The sequence below is a fragment of the Patagioenas fasciata genome, chromosome 11, assembly GCF_037038585.1.
Source record: "Patagioenas fasciata isolate bPatFas1 chromosome 11, bPatFas1.hap1, whole genome shotgun sequence".
Lineage (NCBI taxonomy): Eukaryota > Metazoa > Chordata > Aves > Columbiformes > Columbidae > Patagioenas > Patagioenas fasciata.
The window spans coordinates 21,672,879-21,692,439 of NC_092530.1; the positions used below are offsets into that span (position 1 = coordinate 21,672,879).

A 19,561-nucleotide genomic window follows, 5' to 3' on the forward strand; every position below is an offset into this window, starting at 1 on the left:
TCCTCTTTCCATGGAGAAAAGGAAGCCTGGCTGCTTGTAAGCAGTGAGGACCCCTCTGCATTTACCCTCAATTATTTTATCGGTGGTGCATGGCCACACAAATGTCAGATACCTGAAGAACTTGGGGGCAGGGCCTTGCCTCCCTGCTGCTGGCTTGAGAGGTGTGGGGGCATACAGGGGGCACGGGATGCCCAAAGTTGCATGAAGGTGATGTTGGGAGGTCAGCAGCTGGCAGGAGTGCCCAGCAACCCCAACAGCTCTTGTCATGCCCAAATATATAGATGTAGGTAACATGGCTAAGTTGGGGACAGGGTCTGAGATGACTTGTCCCCTTGGGTACAGGGTGAGTACCTCAGCAGAATACCAAGAAAGCTGCTTAAAACTTGTCTCTCCAAAGTGATGACCAAGCACCAAGACCAAAAATCCCACTGTCTGTTGAGGAGCGTGAAAGATGTGCCCACACTAGGGCTGCAGTGCCCACAGAGCTGGTCCTTTCTCCAGCGTCATCCAGCCTCCCCAGGCAGAGACCTTACTTATGGGGAGCACAAGGGAACGCCAGAAACCAGCATAGCCCACTTGCCTCAGCCAAGTATCTTCACTGCAAAATGATCCTTCTCGTGAAGGAAGCAGAGGGACCAAAAGCCTTTCTTCCCCTTTCAAGAAACAATCAACTTTCCGAGTGCTTCCTTGCCCCTGGCAGCCCACAGTGCTTTTCAGCATCTCTGTCTGTGTATTCGTGGTCTTCATTTCTTTGAAGACAATTTGCCATTGAAACTTTCATTCGCAGCAGGAAAAACCACCAGGGCATAGTTTGGAGTGTTTCAGGGGCAAATATGAATATATGGAATAAGAACCTTTCTCTGCTTCTGGTAGAACAGTAGGAAAAAGCATGGAAGTGCACTAGAGAAGAAAGTCTAAGCAACCTTTTTTTGTTGTGGGACATGGTAGTGAACAAACCTACCCACTACGAAGAGCTTTTTCCAGGAAGTGTAGGTTGCTGCAACCTGTATCCCTTGAGCAGCGGTTGCTCACACAACAGTTCTCATGCTACTTGCAAGCAGCGCATTTGGAGGAACCTCAGCAACGAGCACAGAGGATGAACGAAACTTACAGCCCTGCAACACCTCGACCCATCAGCGGCACCTCACCCGGCACCATGAAAATGTTCATGGGCTTCCTCGCTGTATTTATGGTGGCACAGACAATTGGGACTGTACTCTTCTGTTTGTATCTTCACATGAAGATGGATAAGGTAAGCGCAGAAATAGGGTTGTCTCTGCTGGATTGCTAAAGCGATTTACTTTCAGCCGTGATGAGATGTGCTCAGCAAAAGGATGAACATGATAGGTGATGCTGGCCACTGGATGGATGCGGGAGTGGCATTTATTAAACCCACATTCTAGTTTCTGCTTTAATTTGCCACTGAGATGTGTACTGAGGAAGAGATCTGTTCCTTTCATTAGCAAAATGAGAAAGGATCAATCAATAAGAGCTGCTAATGGCTGATGGCCAGTTTGGGAAGAAGATAGTGTGGCTTAAACACACAAACGGCTATTTTAGGCTTTTTGGTGGTTTTTCTGGTGCCATAACATTTGGCAGCGCTGCGACATTAATGGTGAGGACAAGGGGGTCTAGAAATGAAATTTTTTTTAGTGTTTGCATTATGAATTTTACCAACATCCCACTTCAGATGCTCTCTTTCTGTTTAGGGAAGAAAAGAGTGGATCTTAGTTCTTTGTCTTTTTTTCTGAAGCTACACAATATTGAAGTCCTGTCCCATAGACAGGACAATATTTACTAACAAAATCCAAAACCGAAAAGCTGGTTTTGAGGTTGCCATGACTGCAGTCTCACCGCTCGATGCTTAAAATCTCCGACCTAAAGTTACTTTCCTCCAAACTAGCAAAGACTACCAGCAAAAGAAATGAAATACATCTAAAACTCCAAATGACTTCTTATCAGATACAAAGATAAGATCATCGCTGATTTTTAAACGTGTTGTCTCAACTTAAATAGAAATGTAAGCGGGCGACTGCTGATCTTCAAGGGTTGGAGAGCAATCCTGAGCTAGAGGGGCTTAAAAGTCAGGGGGACAGAGAGGACTTCGCTGCATGGCGATTGCAGCCTGAGGCAAAGTGGAGAGTAGTGGATCCCCAGCACATCGAAACGTGACTGCACAGGGCTGTGGCAGATGGTACGGGGCAGCTGAAGCACAGTCATGGGTGGCAGAAGGATTTCAGCTGCCTCAGAGCTCACGAAAGGGCTTCAAACCCATCCCAGCGCTGCCTGCACCAAGCACTCTGCCAGGCTGTGTGTCCTCATGTCCGTCTGCACTTCTCTTTACTGTTTAGCTTTTTTTAAAAAAAAAAACCAGGTGCCATTTAAAAAATAAATCTGTATATATATGTGTGTATATGTATATATATAAATTATTCTTTTTTTCAACTTTCTAAATTCTTATCCCTCTCTTTTTTTTTAACCCGAAGCTCTTGGCAGAATTCAGCCCCAACTGACCAATCATTCTGATCTCTTGGCATCTCTTTTAGTCACTAAGCCAGCTGAAAAAACGCGAAAAGCCAGCCAGCATGGTCAGAGCATTGTGGGGCTGAGTGGGCATCCCAGCTGCCCGCTGGGGCCACTCGCTAAGATTTCTGCGCTGCTGTCTGTAAATGCAGACGGAGGGGATTTTTGCCACCTGCCTTCTGGGAAAAGTAGAGTGGGAAATTTAAATTCATTATCAAGGTGATAGAAAATAGGAATGGGATTAGGAGCAATCCTCCTCCCATCCAGCGCTGCCGACCAGGTTCAGCCTTGCGGATGCCGTTCCCGGCGGATGCAGGTGCAGATTCTGTGGGAGCACTGGGTACCCGGAGTGTGTCTGCTTGGCTCATCCTGATGCTGAGCAACCAACACTGAGTTTTCCAGGCTCCGATTTATTGCTGGCAGGGATAGAGCAGGGCTCTGGTACGGGCTGGTGCATGTTTCCCACTAACATCCCTTTCGTCCTCTCTTCTCTCCCCTGCCGGCAGATGGAAGAGGTGCTGAGCCTAAATGAAGATTACATCTTCCTGAGGAAAGTACAGAAATGTCAGACAGCAGAAGGTCAGAAGTCGACATTATTGGACTGTGAAAAGATTTTAAAGGGTTTCCAGGACCTCCAGTGCAAGGTACATCGCTGTTAGGCAGATAAAGACCCTGCTGAAGGTGGAGGGGGGCTCCCAAGCACACACGGAGCTTCACCTCAAGCTTTATTTTAAAACCATGGGTGCCCTTTATCTTGAGGCTGCCTAACATATGCCTCTTTTTACACTGTATTCTTTTTAGCACTATATATTTACATTATATTGACATCACTGGGAAATCTCATCCATTATTTTCTCTAAACGGCCTTGGTCAGAGCACATCCAGCTGCAGCATGCCAAGGGATGCTCAGGGCTTGTGGTGGGAAGGATGGAGCTGCACCCACCCTGGCTCTGGGTTCAATCTCAGTCTGAAAAATGCTGATTTTCTGCTGTCTGGTACTTTGCTCTGACCCCGCCCCAGGTGGCTGTGAGGACGCTTCTGGCTACCGGCTGCTGGGAGCACTTTCATGGCCACTTTTCCCAGGTGTCAATGATGGTGTAGGGTTTGGGCCAGGTGACAGGGCTCCCAGCAGCTGGAGCAGGAGGATGCTGTGCAGATGCCACCCCAGGGGCTCAAGAATGGCATCTCCAGACAATGCAGCAGCTCCTCATGTTTGGGTGCAAAGGAGCCAACCTGCACTGCAATGTCCTCCTGGAGTGGGTGAGGGCTGCCCAGCCAGGGACGAGGTATTCTCAGCCTGCTCAGCCCCTTGAATTTGCTGTTTAGGAGGGGCTGTGCTGGCCAGAGGGACCTTTCTGCCTTGCTGTCAGTGCCTGATGGCATCAAAATTCTCAGCTAAACCTTCAGGTTTCCGACAGTAGAAAATCGTATTTGTAATGGGCCCTGCTCAGCAGTCCTAAAAATCCCCCTCTTGTAGGGCCAGGGATGCGCCTACCTTACTGGGTGGCATCTACAGCATGGTGCCTTTGATACGGCTTTAAATTAAAAATAGGGGGGGCTTTGTTTGTGTCTTTTAATTTTTTTCAAATAACTTTCCCTATTACATCATTTTAATTACATAAAATTTAAGTTCATGAACCCTACAAACCACCTGCTGCATACAGCTGGTAAACCCATGGCCATATAGGATGCTGGGGAAAGTAATGGGGAGGGACTCTGTGGCTTTGGGTACCCCCTGCCAAGAGCTGGCAGGGGTGTTGGGGCCAAACAGCACCAACCTGAGCAGTGACCAGAGCATTCTTTACACAGACGCTTTCAAAATAATTGATTTGTACATGTTAAAACAAACAAACAAACAAACAAACCCATATATTTTTGCTATTGTTTCAGGACGGAGGGGCCAGCAAGGGGCCACCCAAGTTTGAAATGCAGAGAGGTGAGTCTCCTGGTGCCACCAGTGCACCTGTGGCTTGTTGGGGGCAGGAGGAGTAGGTTGGCCTGGGAAGGGGTTTCCTTCACCCTATACCAGACTGCTGATGCCCCAGGGCACGGCACAGGGACAGGGGATGGGATCAGGGTTTGAAACATGCCCATGGGGGTAGGACTGTGCATGGCATGCGGATGGCAGATGAGAGCACTGGGCATGGCTGTCTCACCAGGGCAGGTGGCTCTGGCTGCCACATTGCCTGACGGTGATGGAAATGAATCCAAAATTAAGTCTGTGGCCTTTTTGCATTGCAGGCCATGAGCACCGTGAGCATCCCCATCCAACGCAAAAGAATGTGACATCTGTGGCAGGTAAGGGACAGGCACATCCAAGTCCTGCTCCCACGGCAGGCAAGGTGGCACAGACTCCTCCACAGGCTTTATCTCTCAGAAGCTCCATCCTGAAGGCAACTGAGGATCTTTGCTGAGATCCTGCTTCACTCAAAGCTAGGGAAACTCTGGAGACTGTGTCTCCGAGCTGGATTTGGCCCATAGAAGGGGTGGGAGGCGCCGCGGTCCCTGCAGAGGAGCTGTGCCAGGGAGGGACAGCGGGTGCCAAGGCATCGATAACACTGGCCTTTCCAAATTACAGTGGAGAAGAGGCAGCCGATCGCAGCCCACTTGGCAATTCAGGAGAACAAGAAGACAGTCTCAGGTAAGACAGACCCCCTGGGCACTGCTTTGGCCAGGGAGCCAGTGTGCATCCCCCGGACGGACCGTGTAGTCCTGCCCCATGGCTCTGTAAGGACAGGGACACGACAATACAACTCCAGCATAAAAGCGTGTCCCCAAGGCACAGCAAACCTCCCAGTGGTCACGTCACCATGTGCACCTGTGCCACATGCTTCCCATGCTGGCCATCCTCAGTAGCCTTATACTTGCATTCCTGGATATGCATCACAATGGCTTCATCTTGAAAGTGTTTTTTGTGAGCAGAAAACTCTCTTCATATTTAAGGGAACCAACCTCTCACTTTTCTTTTGGATTCAAAGTGTAATGCTTTGGCTCTCCTGGGCATGTCTCGCTGGGGTGACTGCTGCAGTAGGGCTCTGGTGGAATATTCTGTCTGCTGATCTAATCATCTTCTCACCTGTAGTGGTTCTGGTAGCAATATGGGCTGACTGATGACTTTACAGTCACAACATAGATAGCTCCAAACCGATTTAGGCAAGCTGCACCTCTTCACAGCCGTGACCATGTTAGGTTTGAGAAACACACATGAGTCCATTTGCATTTGTGCATCCCTCTGCACAGGTGGTGATTGCTCTCTCAGCTCTGTCCCCCAGCACAGCCTTAGTTCAGGGACATCCTGCAAAAGCAATCCTGCTGAAACGAGTAAGAGCTTGCAAAGTGAATCTCTCAGTCTGTCAAGGATTTCACAATCTGACCACTTTTGATTTAATTCTGGAGTAACTGCCAGTAATCAGCAACTGCTCTTTCCATCTCTGACGCAGCATTTCACCCAGAGCTCAGTCTACTTGTGGAAAGCTTAGTGTTAGATAAGATCAAAGGAGTAAGAAACTCACTGCATTTTAAACCTCTTTCCTTAAGTGCTTGTTGAGCCTTTAGAGCAAGTTGAAATTGCCCAGAGAGGGGAAACTGCCTGGAGCTCAGCCCTGTGCCTTGGCAGTTGGGCACAGAGGAAATGTCCCCATGGGATGCATGGGCAGGGACCACAGGCTCCCGGGCGCCCCTAGGACCGCCTGTGCCACCCCATTATGGAAACTGGCACTCTAGGCTGGGACAGTCAAACCAGTTATTCCCCACGGAGTCGCATTGCTCACCCCGATGTTCTTGCAAATGTCTGTAGGCTGGGGAAGGCAGAGGTCCAAAATCCCTTCCAGAGGTCGTGGCTGAGCTCAGTTCCCACGACCATGGTGTCCTGGTGTTGTATTGACTTACCTGTGCTGGCTTCAGTGGGAGCGTGTGTTCATGAGCAACTCTGATGACACCAACAGTGTCCCAAAAGCCATGCCTAGGGCAGGTCTGCATGGGCAGAGGTCATGGTAGGGGGAGGCAGCACGTGCCATGCAAAACTCTTCCAACACTCGACCCTGCCAGGGACCAATACTCTGGGACAATGATTTTTGCGCTTTCTTGGCAAAGTCTCTCCTCTAGAAGCCAAGTGGAAGAGGCACTTTGGAGGAAATGCAGCGCCAAGTCTGGAAAAGCTGGGATGGGAGAGGAGCTGCAGTGTGATTTGGCAGTGCTCTGATGGCTCAGAAGGCCATGGAGATAGCAACCCTACAGGGGTGGACATGGGGGTGTCTGGCCTGTGGTGAAAATGGTGTGCATTCCTCCACCATTTCCACCTGCTTAGATGAAGGAAGCAAAATGCTCCTCCCCTCACATAATCAATTCAAGAGTGTCAAGGCCAGGGACCAGAAACATGGGTTAAACATGTCCTGGCCTCATGAAAGGGGACCCTGCTTCCCTGGGCTGGGGATGGTGCCCTGGGGTGGGTAGGACTCATTCCCGCACTCTGCAGCAGACAGAGGCTGTGACGCCACATGTCTGTGGGGTGTCCCCCCAAAATCAATCTGCCAAACTGCATGTCTTCTCCCAGCTCATCTGCCATGGTTTTCCCCTGCAGTGCTAGAATGGAAGACAACGATGTACGGCCCCATGAACAACAACTCGATATCCTATCAGGAGGGGAAACTGAAGGTGAAGGAAGCAGGGCTATATTACGTCTACTCCCAAGTCAGCTTCTGCACCAAGTCAGTGACTCCAGCACCCTTCACCCTCTATATTTATTTGTATCTCCCCATGGAAGAGGATCGGCTCTTGCTGAAGGGACTAGACACACACAGCACCTCCAAGGCTCACTGTGACCTCCAGTCCATCCGGGTAGGAGGCATCTTCGAGCTCCGGGAAGGCGACATGGTCTTTGTCAATGTGACAGACTCAACACGAGTGAACTACAACCATGGCGGCAACTACTTCGGCATCTTCAAGCTGTAGCGAGGAGGAGGCTGCCCCAAGCTGGGGATCCAGCCTGACTTTGTTGAGCAAAGTGGCTTTCCCTGTTTCCCGTATTTATGTTCCTCTGCCTCTTTGGCTTTCATGTTTCTTAATTTGTATATTTTGTTATTTATTAATGAAGGCCAAGGGGCCTTGAGAATACAAATGGAAAAAAGTTTGAAGCTATTGTTGTTTGCACTTTGCTTTTTTCTTTAATTGCCAACAGTTTGGTACATGCTGCTGTTGTGTGTCTGGGTCCGCCATGCCTGGCATGCCTGGCAGGGTGCATGTCCCCGTTATGTCACAGGAGCTTTATTTAGCAAACTGTATGTTCAACGTCTCTTTCCTAACAACGTAGGACGGCTCAGGATGCTCCAGCCAAGCTAGGTTCATACATATCTCCCATACCAATCTGCTTACAAAACACCAATGGAAAAACATTAAAAGGCTTAGGAACGTCTCCTCTAAACGAATCAATCAGCCAAGTGCTGACCTTACGTGCTAGCTGCTGGTGATGCATCATTGCCACCATAACTGTCTGTTTGATCTTGAGAACTCCCTTTTTTCCACCCATGCCTATCTACAAAGCTCAACCAGCCTTCTTGCTTAGGGTGACACGGCCTTGGCTGAGTTTCACACCCAGTTATGATCACCCTGCATCAGAGGGGCGATCAGTGGCTGAGGAGGGACTGCTGATTTCAAGCCAGAATACGGGTAAGTCATCAGCAGTGCTCCGCTCTTGGTGTTCCAAATCCTCTTGCTGGATTGTCCTCCTCCCACCACTGCAGGTGTACAAACCTCTGCCTGTGGACCATTTCACTCCTCTGTGGAAAGGGCACTGGCCACCACCACCAAGTCTGGACCTGCCTCCTCTCCTGAGACCACTCCTGCCCTGGGAGAAGGACCAGGAAAGCATGAGGGTGGTGGAACCAACTGCTTCTTCCCAAGCCCTCCAAGGTGCTTGTACAGAGCATCTTCTGGCTGTCCTCAATGAGGATGCACCCACAGCAGTACTTTTCCTGGAGCTCCAGGACAGCAGGCCTGTGCAGATGGGCAGGACCCCCTTTTGGGCATGACACTGCACACTGAGATCTCTCCAACCCTCTTCTGCAGCTTGGCCTGCAGTGGGGGTGAGCTGAGCAACAGCAGGGCACAAGGATGTTGATGCAGCATATTTTAAAAGCATCTAAAGATGCTGAAGGTGGCAAGCCTGGAGCATTTGCTTATATAGGTCACAGCTGTCAGAGTGCAAAAGTTTGGAAGCCAACAGGTTTGCAAGTGGAAGAGCTTTCAGATTTGCACAAATCCTTACAGCTTGCTTGGCTGGAGGCTGCAGGTCTGGTCCTAATACAGTGACCGAGTGGATGGACAGATCAGCCTTTGCACAGCTCATCGCAGTGCTGGGCGCCTGGAATGGCTCCCCTCGCAAACGCAGTAGAGGAGAGCTCAGAGCAAGTCTGGTTTTACTATAATTTAATATGTAATTGTTGGCTGTTCTCCAAGACAGCCTAACTTCGACCACTTTTGCCTGACACCATATATAAAAACAATTTATTTAACTAAAACCATCTTACATTTAAGAGAGGGGCTGCGTGCCAAGGGACTGTGCATGGCTGTAGCTGTGTTTTGCTACATATTTCAAAGTTCGTGGTTCCCCCTTCCTGGGTGTGAGGTTTAATCCACTGTCACTGTACAACTAATACAATTTATGAATTAAGAGGCATAACGCTTTGTAGGCTTTGAACGCTGCTCACTCTTTTCAGCCCTGGGTTGGGATTTCCCAGTGTCCCACTTGGGGTCCAGGTAGTGAGAGGGCAGTGGGGTGGCACTGGGGGACACAGTGGGTATAGCCAGTCTCAAAAGCCTCTGGGGGCAGCCATCCCACCCCACTCCTTGGGGCATGTTGGGGTGCCAGAGGCAGGCAGTGCTGGGGGCATTCTGGCTGGAAGAGGGAACAGAGCCACCCCCTGTCCTGGAAAGGCAGCAAGGCACCAGGGCTGGAGCACCCAGCGCAGCTGTGGAGCAGAGGGGTGGGGCTAATTTAAGGGGATTCAGGACAGCTGGCTGGGAGAGGACTATTCCTGACTGCCCTGAGGACATAGAACCTGCAGCGACATCTTGACTCTGGAGTAGAGGAATGGATACTGCACAAGGTAGGATCTTGTGACTGCTGTGGGTGGGGTGGTATGGGCTGGGTGGTTGCTACTTCCTGTGGGTCCCTGCAAAAACCCGACCAGACCCCATGGGCTGGGCTTGTGAAGGGAGAGCTGGTGTGGTGGGACAGCCCCAAACCTCTGCAGGGGACATGGGAGGTGCCTGGTAGAAGTGCAGGTGGGAGCCACAGAAGAAACTAAAGACTGTGCAAACCAGCATGGTCTGAGAAAACGGAAAAAGGTGCCTGGGAGTGTGCAGATAGAGAGGAGAGCATGTGGCCATTCTCAGGTGCCCCAAACCTTCAGGAGCAGAAATGCTGTTTGTCACAAGTGAAGGGAAATCACAACCAGTGCACAGTCTTGAAATGCCCTGCAGCCCCCTAGCTTTGGAGGCCAGGAGCTGGAGGGCTTGGGCTGGGCTGCAATCCCTGGCCCAAATCACTGAGAGAAGATCCAAGAGCTGCAAATCATATGGAGAGATAGATTTTCATGTGTGGTTGGGCAAAGTAATTAAAGAGAAAAAAAAAAAAAGGCGTAAACCAGCTTAATAATTTCTGCAGCAAGAGCAGCAGATGCCAACTGCTGCCTCGCCCAGTCCCTACCCGTGCTGCTGCCTTTCCTGGGGCTTTTGTTTCTTGCCTCTGTTTCTTTGCTTGCCAAAAATAGCCCGTGGGATTCAGATGTGAGGTGGTGTGTGGGAGGGGAGGAGATGTGGCTGCTATCATCCAGCTGTGGCCTTCTCCCGAGCGGCTTTGTTCTCCTCCCTGGCCCCTGCCCGCTGCCGTGGCGGGCGCAGGTTTCCTCTCCCCGTGGAAAGTTTGAAGGTCGTCAATACATTGATTTTTCCCTTGACGTGGGGCCTAGAGCTGTGGATTTTATGGTTTCTGAACCGATTTTTGTTGTTCTTTCTGAGTAGAGAAGGGAGAAGGGGACAACAGGGTTGCAAGTATGTAGGGAACACCGGCAGGACAGGTATGATGGGCAGCGGCAGGAGCAAGCAGCAGCATGGTCATCTGCATGACTCAAGGCACACTGAGCTCACTGAGAAATATATATATATATATATATTAATTATTATTTTGTTTTTTCCCCCTCAAAAATAATTGGGATACAAGTTTTCAAGTGGGATTTTTCCAGCTCATGCCACTGAGCTCAGTGCTGACGGGCAGCAGGGTCTGGAGGATGGCTGTCCGTGTGCTGCGTGGCTGTACACGGTGGCCACTCGGGTGACAAGCCTGTCCCGTGCACTACTTTCTTTTTATCATCCCCTTCCCAGTTAGGCACTGTGTGCCTTGGTGCCAGCCTCACCACAGCACCCCTTGCTTGGTGACAGCCCTTTCCCCTGGTCAGGGCAGGGCCTCCATCTGTTCTAGGAGGCTAAACCCATTGCACACACCCATCTGGGGGCCAGGGAGACTTCTCCCCTCATTTTGGTTTGGGGGTTCTCATGCTGTGGAGCGGTGTCACGCTGGAGTGGTTGGTGGGATCAGCCCACCATGAATGGGCACATCCAGGGCATCCCCAGCTGCAGCAATGGTTTGGGCTGCACAGGTTAAGCTGCTGGTTTAGTGTTCTGTTGGTTTTGCGATTTGTTTGTGTGGGGGTTTTGTTTGTTTGTCTCGTGTATGGTTTTTTTGGTGTGTGTGTGTTTGTGTTGGTTGGTTGTTTTTTTTCCCCATTGATACACATTGATGGTCATCTGTACCCAAACTCCATTGCTTGGAGGATGCTGGCGGTGCCTGCTTTGGAGTTGGGTCACACACAGGTGATTTGGGAGCTGGTGTAAGAGAGGGAGACAAAAAGACCCCATACTTGGCAGAAGAGCAGGATGGAGGGTCTGTGGTTAAGGTGTGGACCTGGGAGTGGAGATGGTCCCTCCAAAATGAGCCTGGGATGCCTCCTTCTTGCTCTTCTGCCCAGCGCAGGCTCTGGGTGCTCAAGCCTGGGTACAGCCCTTCAGTGTTTTTCCACAACGCACCCCAGGACAGTGTTTCTCTTTCACTTATTTTTTTCCCCACTCCAACTGCTGTGTTTGGGGAGGGAGAGCAGGGTCTGTCCCTCCTACCCTCGATCGTCCCACTGTGGCTGCATGGCGAGAGCGCAGTGTGTCTCTACCGAAGAGTTAAAAATACCAGCATGCAGGAGAGGTCTTGTCCAAGCGGTAGACCAAAGGAAATCCTGTCACCACACCTAATCTCCAGGAAAAAAAAGTAAAATAGAAAAAAAAAAAAAATTTAAGCTTGAAGTGACAGGAAGTCACTTATCTGCAGCAACCTGCCGGTGCAGGGGAGAGCAGCTTGTTCTCCATAAAGCACCCTTGTTACCAGAGTGCAAGTGGGGTTTGAGGGACAGAAATGCTTCTCTTTCCCTTGGGACCAGGTGCCCTTCCTTGCTGCAGGTCTGGGTGATGGTGGGAGCAACAACGCAAGTGCCAGCATCACCATTCACACCAGTATCCCTACCAGCATCCAGTACATCAGAGGGTGGACAAGGCAGCCACAGGCATTTTGAGCAAATGGGAGATGCCCAGTGCAGGCACTGGCTTTGCTTTTGTGGTGGTGGGAACAAAGGAAGCAGAACCGAGAGCTAAGAAACAATCTTTTTTTTTTTTTTTTAATCCTTCTTTATTTGTTGAAAATGTCAATTAAAAAACTGTCCAAAATAAAAACATGTTAGAAAAGTTGAACTTGCATAAGTAGTTACAGTAAATAAACCTACATGACAAAGATAAATTGGAAGGCAGCTGACACAACATCCATCTAAAGACAGACTCACTGGAACCTATTTACAAAGCACTGTAAACAAAGTAAATATGGAAACATTGCTGTCCATCCGGCATGGCTTCTTTTCCTTTTTATTTTATTTTCTTGTCTTTTTTTTGGCTTCTAGCTCTTGACAAATCCAAGAAGTCCCAGTGTGTCCTCCATCACACTACATCTTATGAACATGCATATGTACACAGCATGGGTTTCAACTAAACCAGAGGGACAGGGAGGAAACATTTCAGCCCCCTCCTTGGTGTGTAAATGGCCCTTGGTTTGCTTCCTTGCACTGGCTGCACGTTACTAGCCTGGTCCCCAGCCCAGCTTCAGGCAGGCAGCAGGACCAGACGGTGATGGGGTGTCTGGGCACAGTGTTCCCAGAACAGCAGCAAAGGTCGTTATCCTGGAAAACAATTAGCCAGCACAGTATGGCTTGACTCGTGCCCAAACTGCTCAGCTCTGTGCCTGGGTGGAGATGTGGAGAGCTGCTGTCTGGCTGGGATGCTCTGGGGATGGTAAACATAGCCGGAGCGAAAAAAAGACTTGCTTTGTCCTAGAAACAACTCAGATTTAAGGAAGGTTTCTTCTTAGACTCCTTGTGTTTGGGAGTCTAGCTCTCCCCAAACACCATTTGCTATGCTCTGGCTAAATTTTAATTGCAAGGAGAGAGTTGTAATTATTGCCTCTATGATGTCCTTCATGACCAACGTAATGGTGTGACTGTAACAAGCTGTGGTGTGTCTGCACACCCTGGGACCACGCTGCCCTGTGATATACGTCAGACTTATTTACTTTAACAGAAGGCTAGTTTTATAATGCTGCTAAGGAAGGAAGGAAAAAACATCAGTTCTAAACTAGGGTGTAACACCAAATAAGATGAAGATAGCCGATACATATGCATGTTGCCTGTGTGCTGTGGTCGAGGAGCTGTGCAGGGATCTGGAAGGGTGTTGCACATCCTTGCCCCAGGAACATTTCAGCTCTTGTCAAAGTTCCTTTCTCCTATCAGAAAGCCCCTTTGGGTGATAGGGGGAGAAGTGGCCATTGGCTACGTTCCCAGCCTTTGGGAAGGAGCAACAGAGACCCTAACATTGGTAGAAGGAGCAGGGAACCAGAACATTTGGGGGTTCTTTTGTTGTCAAGCAGCGTTTACATTTCATACAGAGAAACAGCATGTCCTGCAAGGGGAAGCACAGCAAAACTATAAACTCATAGGATATGTGGACAACTCAAGGTGAAAACAAAGCTGGGGTAGGAGTTATAGGTCATGCATAAGAAAAGGGATGGAGGGGCAGAGCAGTCACCTGTTGCACTAATCGTGAGCTGTACTGGGCTACAGACCTTCCCATGTGCTCTGACAGGTGCTCCGGATCTGATCTCACTTCCCCAAGGAGTTCAAATGTCTTCATGGTAATTGCACGTTTTAATCAGTATCAAGGCCACACGGGAACCACAGTATTGCTGGGCTCTAGTTCGCTACAGTCAACTAATGGGGTGGGGGGGGGAAAAGAAGGTAGATGGGAAAAGCTTCCCCAGTTGTGATTATCTGAAAAGAGGAGCATGGTGCTTTTTTTTGGTTTCTGCTCAATGCCACCTCAATAATGTTTTCATTCAATAAATAGGTACCGGTGCTTTTGAAAAGAATGAAAGCATTAAAAAGTGCTTAAGCTTCCTCTAGGAAACTGCTGCCAAACTCTTTGTGAGCGGCAATCATTAGCAGAGTTTGTATTTGCTCCCGGTAGCAGGTACGATGAGGTATTAGTTGCTGCAGATGAATTGTGAATCATGGACCGCTTGCTTACTGGTTTAGCTGTGATTGTTTCTGCTTTATTTCCTTATTGGATGGAAGAAAAACTATTTTTTTCTCTATGACCTTTTTTTTTTTTGGTAACAAAATCTCCAAAACCAACAAAACAAGGAGCAAGAAGAGGCAAAGGATCCAGTTCCGCTTCCCAAAAAAACACCTGAGGTCACACACCACCACCAGCAGCTTCTTCCCAAATTCAGGCAATCAGGGATGACTTGCGCCCTGTGTCCTCCCGGCCACACTCGTCTGTCTGCTTCAGCAGCCTTCTAACCAGCTTCTCCAAGTCCTTCCTAGATTTAAGCTCTTCCTCCAAACACTGTTTCATCCTTTTGTTCTCCTGCAAGGTGAAAAATAAAGGAATAAAGATGCAGTTAGTGCACTTTAGGCAATGCAGTACTTCTACCCACCTGGCTGCCTGCTGGCTCAGAGGTGATGAAATACCAGGGGGGCTGAACATGCCAGCTTGCAAGGATAAACATGGGTTACCTGTGGTCTGATCTGCTCAAGTAGACTCCTATTCCCTTACAAATCTCCATGAAAGTCCCAGTGACTTTGAGCAGGAAGAATCGTCCTCCTGGAAAACTGATTTTAGGGTTGGAGGACCCTGTTCTCCTGGGGTGGTCTCTCCCACCTCCAGGTTTGGGGCTGGCAGGAGGATGACCTATTTCCTCTGAGTCTACAAGAATTAGTATCCCCAGACCCCTATAAAATGAACAGTCAAGTTGAAAGAGCTTTTAGAGTAGAGGAAAAGTTTCATGCTACCACACAGACCAACTGCTCCTGTTGGCCCTGAAGCTCAAGGGACTGTGTGGTGAGCTGAGTCAGGGAGCTAAATCAGAAGAAAACTAACGCTGAGTCAGGGAGCTGCAGGATTGGACCAGCATCGGTGAGACTTCCTGTGCACTGACCAAAGACAACGACTCTGTACAGCCTGGCTCCCCCCAAAAACAATCCTACTTAAATTACCTGCTTCAGTTCTTTGACTTCATCTTTCAGTGCGTAAACCGTGTCAACAAGGCTCCTGCAAAAAGAAATGCAGAAAAATAAATTTAAAGAAAAGAGCTGGAGTGCAGCAGAACAGCAATAGCAGGGGAGCTCTTTTGACTGAGGCACTGATGGGGAAGGCGCTTCCAGCTTCTGCTTTGCAAGCATTGGGCTGCTGCTGTCACTGCTGGCTGTGAGGGACCTCTGGAAACACAGCCCAGGAGCATTTATAGGCCACTGGTCCAAGATTCAGGCGTCTTTTCTTAAAAACTCAAGAAAAACAATTGTTCTGCTATCATTAAGTTATCAAAGGTCTGTGGCTTTGGCTTCCTTGTTTATGGTACTGCAATAAATAACAATGACTTTAAAACTGGAAATGCCTGAGCATCTTTTGTAAAATGGCCTTGATTCCTTGCGGTTATGCTGAAAGAAACAAAAACCAAAAAAAAAAGAAAGAAACAAAAAACCAAGCATGAAAGGAATGTGCTGTCTGGGTTAGAAAAGGAGGAGTGGATCAATGTGGTCATCCAGACACTGAAGCTACGCAACAGGCTGGGAGCACTCACAGCCAGGGTGCCAGACAGGCTCCCAAGGGGTAACAGTGGCCCTGACCCCATTAGCTCCATCTGGGTAAGCTCTGGGACTCAAACTTGCTCTTAGGACCCAGCACACAGAGTCCCAGAGGGCTATGGCCACATCAGAGCAGCTGGGAAGGCAAATGTTCTTCAAAAGGGACAAAACAGCAACTGAAGTAGCCCAGTGGTTCTCACCAGGACTAAGGCAGCAGTCGGTGACACCAGCCTTGCTCCTCTGCAGAGGGAAAGTGCATTAATTTTTAATATCCTTCCAAAAAGCAACAAGGGAACCTGCAAGTGGGGAGCAGCCACACTTACTTTTCCTCCATGACGGTCTGGCCGTTGCTTCGTGTTTCCTCTATGATGATTTTCTCTTCCTCAGGAAGAAGGACTTGGGGGATGGAGTCTTTGCGGGAGCCTGTGTACAAGAATTACTCATCAGGAAGAAAAAGGGAAACTTTCTCTGATGCCTACGCTGCTCCAGAGACAGCAGCCCTCAATCTCCCTGCTCCTCCAGAGCCTGGGGCAGGCTGGGGACAAGAGGACTCCAGCAGCCACCAGCTCGCTGCCACAGCTACACGTGGCCTTATACGGACCACTGCCCTGGGGCTAAAGCGGCAAGTGGAAAGTTTTCAAGAGTGCTCATTGCACCTAAAGCTACATCATGACCTATAAACAAAATAATTTGATCAGGGTCAAGAGCTCTCAGAAGAAACATGCCCTCCATTTTTTAAGTGTACTATTATTTGATAGTTCAGTAATTTAATTTGACATCTCATGAGCAATGATAGTTATATTTTCAGAGTTGAAGATGTTAGATAGGTTCTTATGAAGCAGCTTGTTCTTAAACACGCAGCTGATTGAGAGATAATATTCATGCTTCCTTTCTAAAGCTACATGCAACCTGAGATTACCATCAGGTTTTCAGTGCTGACAGCCACAGGCACTGACAAGGTTTGCTTAATTCCTAACAAGTGCTGGTGAAGTAGCTGTGTCTCATCTGCCCTCCTACCTGCTTCATTCTCTGTGTTTAGAAGAAAAACAATGGCAACTAAACCACCGGGTAAATGAAGCTCCCTTATCTTGAAGACTGTACACCACACAGTTTCCTAGCATGAGTCTCATTGCTGTATGATGCAACCATCTGTTTTGTTTTTTCCCAGAGGGGTTATCAGCTTTGCAGGCAGAGTAAGAACTAAATAACCTGGTTGTGTGCCCACCTGAGCTGAGAGCTTGCTGGAAGCCTGCCCCGGTACAGTATGCCTCGATCACCTTCAGGATCTGAGCGTCTTCTTCCAGCGCAGCAGTACCTGTAAAACATTGCAGGCGAGGGCTATCATAAAAAGCAAAGTGCTCTGGCTTAAGCTCTCCCTACCTTTCCTCCCAAGTCCCCTAAGAGAAAAGCATGTTTTTTCCTCGACTGACGCCATCTCTGAGACTCTGCCTAATTCCTTTTTTGAGGTCCTTTATATTTTCTGGGCTTTGCAACATCCTTTGCCATTGCGCATTGTGTTTACACAATATGAAAACGCACTTCTAGCCGCTCATCTCAGCAAAACTCGGAGGGTCATGCCTGACTTTAGATGCAGGTATACCCAAGAGCTGGGTTGGCAAAGCAGCCCCTGGTACAGCCACATCAGAGCAGGACTTGCAAATGTGAAGGGTCCATTTCCAACCTTATCTCAGCGCTATCTTCTTGAGCGAGACAACCGACCTTCAGGCTGTACACAGCAGCAGCCTTTCTTATAAAACACCCAAGAAACGTCCCCCCCAAGAAACAGCTCCCCCACTTCAGGGAGCTGTCAGGACACTGCTCTTTGCAGGTAAACACTCCTGCAGGGACATGGACGTTTTGTTCCCTGGTACTGCCATAGAAACCATTCCAGAACCTGGTGGCACGGCCAGGTAAGGGTTTGTCCCACCTCTTAGCCACATTTTGATGACCATTGATAAGCAGTTTTAATGCAGCTTTTAAATACTTGGAAGTAGCTCCGTGGCTTCGTAACCAGAACAAGACCACTCACAACCCGTGATCTTGTGCTTGCCATCACAAGGAGGGTGGTGGCATTGCCGGCAGTCATAACTGGGAGGGGACACCTCAGAGGCTGGGGACCGCTGCGCCTCCAGAAGCCTCTTGTGCTCAGCACCATGTGCGCTTGCTGACAATGTGCATCCTGCACTGCAAGAAAGGCTGTTCTCAACGTGCCCTGGAGGTGACTGAGCGCACAGAAACCTCCGAAAATAAGAGAAAAATACACCACTTACTTTTCCGAATAACAAACTCTTCATCAGATGGCTTTCTCTCAGTTTTCCTTTTTGGAAGAAACTTCTTCATTGTTTTTGGACTTTTGCTGGAATCCTATAAAGAAACACACTCTTGTGTTTAACCAGAACCAAACGCAGTTCTAACAGCCGAGCAGCACAGCTGGACACAGCTATCCATGTCACACACAATACATTAAAGAACTACAAAGCAGACAATGACAAAGTTGGGAAAAATGATGCTTTTTGCCATTCCCATATGCTAGTTGTGGCCCAGTGCTCCCTGGAACAGCAGTGGGAATTGCACCTGCAGGTCTGGGCCAGGACAAGCTCCTTTAGCGAATTCAACTCTCAGCTAAAATCCTTTAGCCAAAGAATTCAAACACATTCACAGCACTTTTAGTACTGTTTAAAAAAAACCCCAAACTATAATGTTGTTTACTTCCTTTACTCAATTTCATTTCTAATATAAAACAGCAAATGACATTGTTTCCAAATGATTTAAGAGCATAAATTCTGCCCCCCCATACACAGAGAACAAACGCACACAAAGTTAGTGTTTGCTATAACGCCATAAGTGAGGAACACAAGCTTTAATCTCCTTCAGAGAGTCTCAAGTCTTGCTGATTTGTAAAGAATTAGTGTATTAGTAGGTTATATCCAATAAGGAATTTAAGCAGAAGAGGCATGCCAGGAAGTTCAAGTACCATAATACTAAATCCTTCTTGAGAGTTACCTCAGAATGTATTTGCCAGTTGCCATTTGCTCTCACGATAACTTACTGATAGAGCCAGGCAATTAGGGTCATGCAAGCACAAGAAGCATGAACGGAACAAGCATTATTTGCCACAGTAAGCCAAAGAGATGTATCTACCCTTACCTTTAAGATATAAGACATCCTCTACAATGAATATGCAAAGAAAGAGAAGATGATTGTGAGAGATTGATGATTTTATTGACCAAGTCCATTAAATCCACAATTCTAAAACACATTTAAATGTTAGTCTTGTGATTAATGTGGCATACCCTCTGTACTGGTTTTAGAGCACTACCAACATGCAAAGGAGCACAGTGTCATGCAAAACTGAAAAAATTACATGTGAAACGCATGGTAAGTGGGCATTAATACACTCTAAACGCATCAAAATAGAGAACATGCCTCCTCGGTTAGCAATAGGTTTCTGTAGATGTTGGTTGTCTAAGAGCAGCACCCCTTGGTGACAGCCAACGCTCCCGTCCGAGCCCCAGGGAGCAGCTCGCGGTCTGGCCCTGTGCCCAAAACTGGTCCTGTGCTCTTCAACCCGGCCCAGCCAGGATAATGGGAAGATGCTCTGCCCACCCTGGTGACAATCTCCCAGGACTGTGTCTTCTCAAAGGGGACCCTCCTGGAGGGGACCTGCCATCCTCACTGGAGACCTGATAGCGTCAGGCATCAGCATCTCCCTGCTCCACCAGCAAAACCCATGAGGTGTCTCACTTCGGTGATGCTCGGTACAGGGAGATGCACCGCTTAGGAGAAATCATATGTAAATCTTTTTCACTTTG

General features: G+C 48.6%; 2 protein-coding genes across 4 annotated transcripts in view; one reads left to right on the forward strand and one right to left on the reverse strand.

Annotated features, from left to right (window-relative positions):
* The first annotated feature begins 956 nt into the window (after positions 1 to 956).
* CD40LG (CD40 ligand) lies at positions 957 to 7,538 on the forward strand. The gene is made up of 6 exons (XM_065846809.2): positions 957 to 1,252; positions 3,030 to 3,167; positions 4,414 to 4,459; positions 4,765 to 4,821; positions 5,102 to 5,164; positions 7,103 to 7,538. The coding sequence occupies exons 1-6, from the start codon at positions 1,097 to 1,099 to the stop codon at positions 7,471 to 7,473; spliced, it is 831 nt and encodes a 276-aa protein (XP_065702881.1). The 5' UTR covers positions 957 to 1,096; the 3' UTR covers positions 7,474 to 7,538.
* A 6,395-nt stretch (positions 7,539 to 13,933) lies between these two features.
* ARHGEF6 (Rac/Cdc42 guanine nucleotide exchange factor 6) overlaps positions 13,934 to 19,561 on the reverse strand; it is a 38,937-nt gene continuing 33,309 nt past the window's right edge. For 2 of the 3 annotated variants that reach the window (XM_065846290.2, XM_065846292.2), the window contains 6 exons: positions 18,897 to 18,917; positions 18,020 to 18,113; positions 16,975 to 17,064; positions 16,073 to 16,172; positions 15,162 to 15,216; positions 13,934 to 14,532 (listed from right to left, as the gene is read on the reverse strand). In XM_065846290.2, the coding sequence (XP_065702362.1) occupies positions 14,392 to 14,532; positions 15,162 to 15,216; positions 16,073 to 16,172; positions 16,975 to 17,064; positions 18,020 to 18,113; positions 18,897 to 18,917 (501 nt within the window). In that variant the 3' untranslated portion in view covers positions 13,934 to 14,391. The remainder of the gene's footprint in view (positions 14,533 to 15,161; positions 15,217 to 16,072; positions 16,173 to 16,974; positions 17,065 to 18,019; positions 18,114 to 18,896; positions 18,918 to 19,561) is intronic. The other variant, XM_065846291.2, reaches the window with a different exon arrangement.

Excerpts from the sequence above, each read along its gene's own strand:
- CD40LG (XM_065846809.2), top strand. The coding sequence starts at position 1,097 with ATGAACGAAACTTACAGCCCTGCAACACCTCGACCCATCAGCGGCACC. Across the intron at positions 3,168-4,413 it reads TCCAGGACCTCCAGTGCAAG|GACGGAGGGGCCAGCAAGGG; the intron begins GTACATCGCTGT and ends CTATTGTTTCAG. Across the intron at positions 4,822-5,101 it reads GAATGTGACATCTGTGGCAG|TGGAGAAGAGGCAGCCGATC; the intron begins GTAAGGGACAGG and ends TCCAAATTACAG.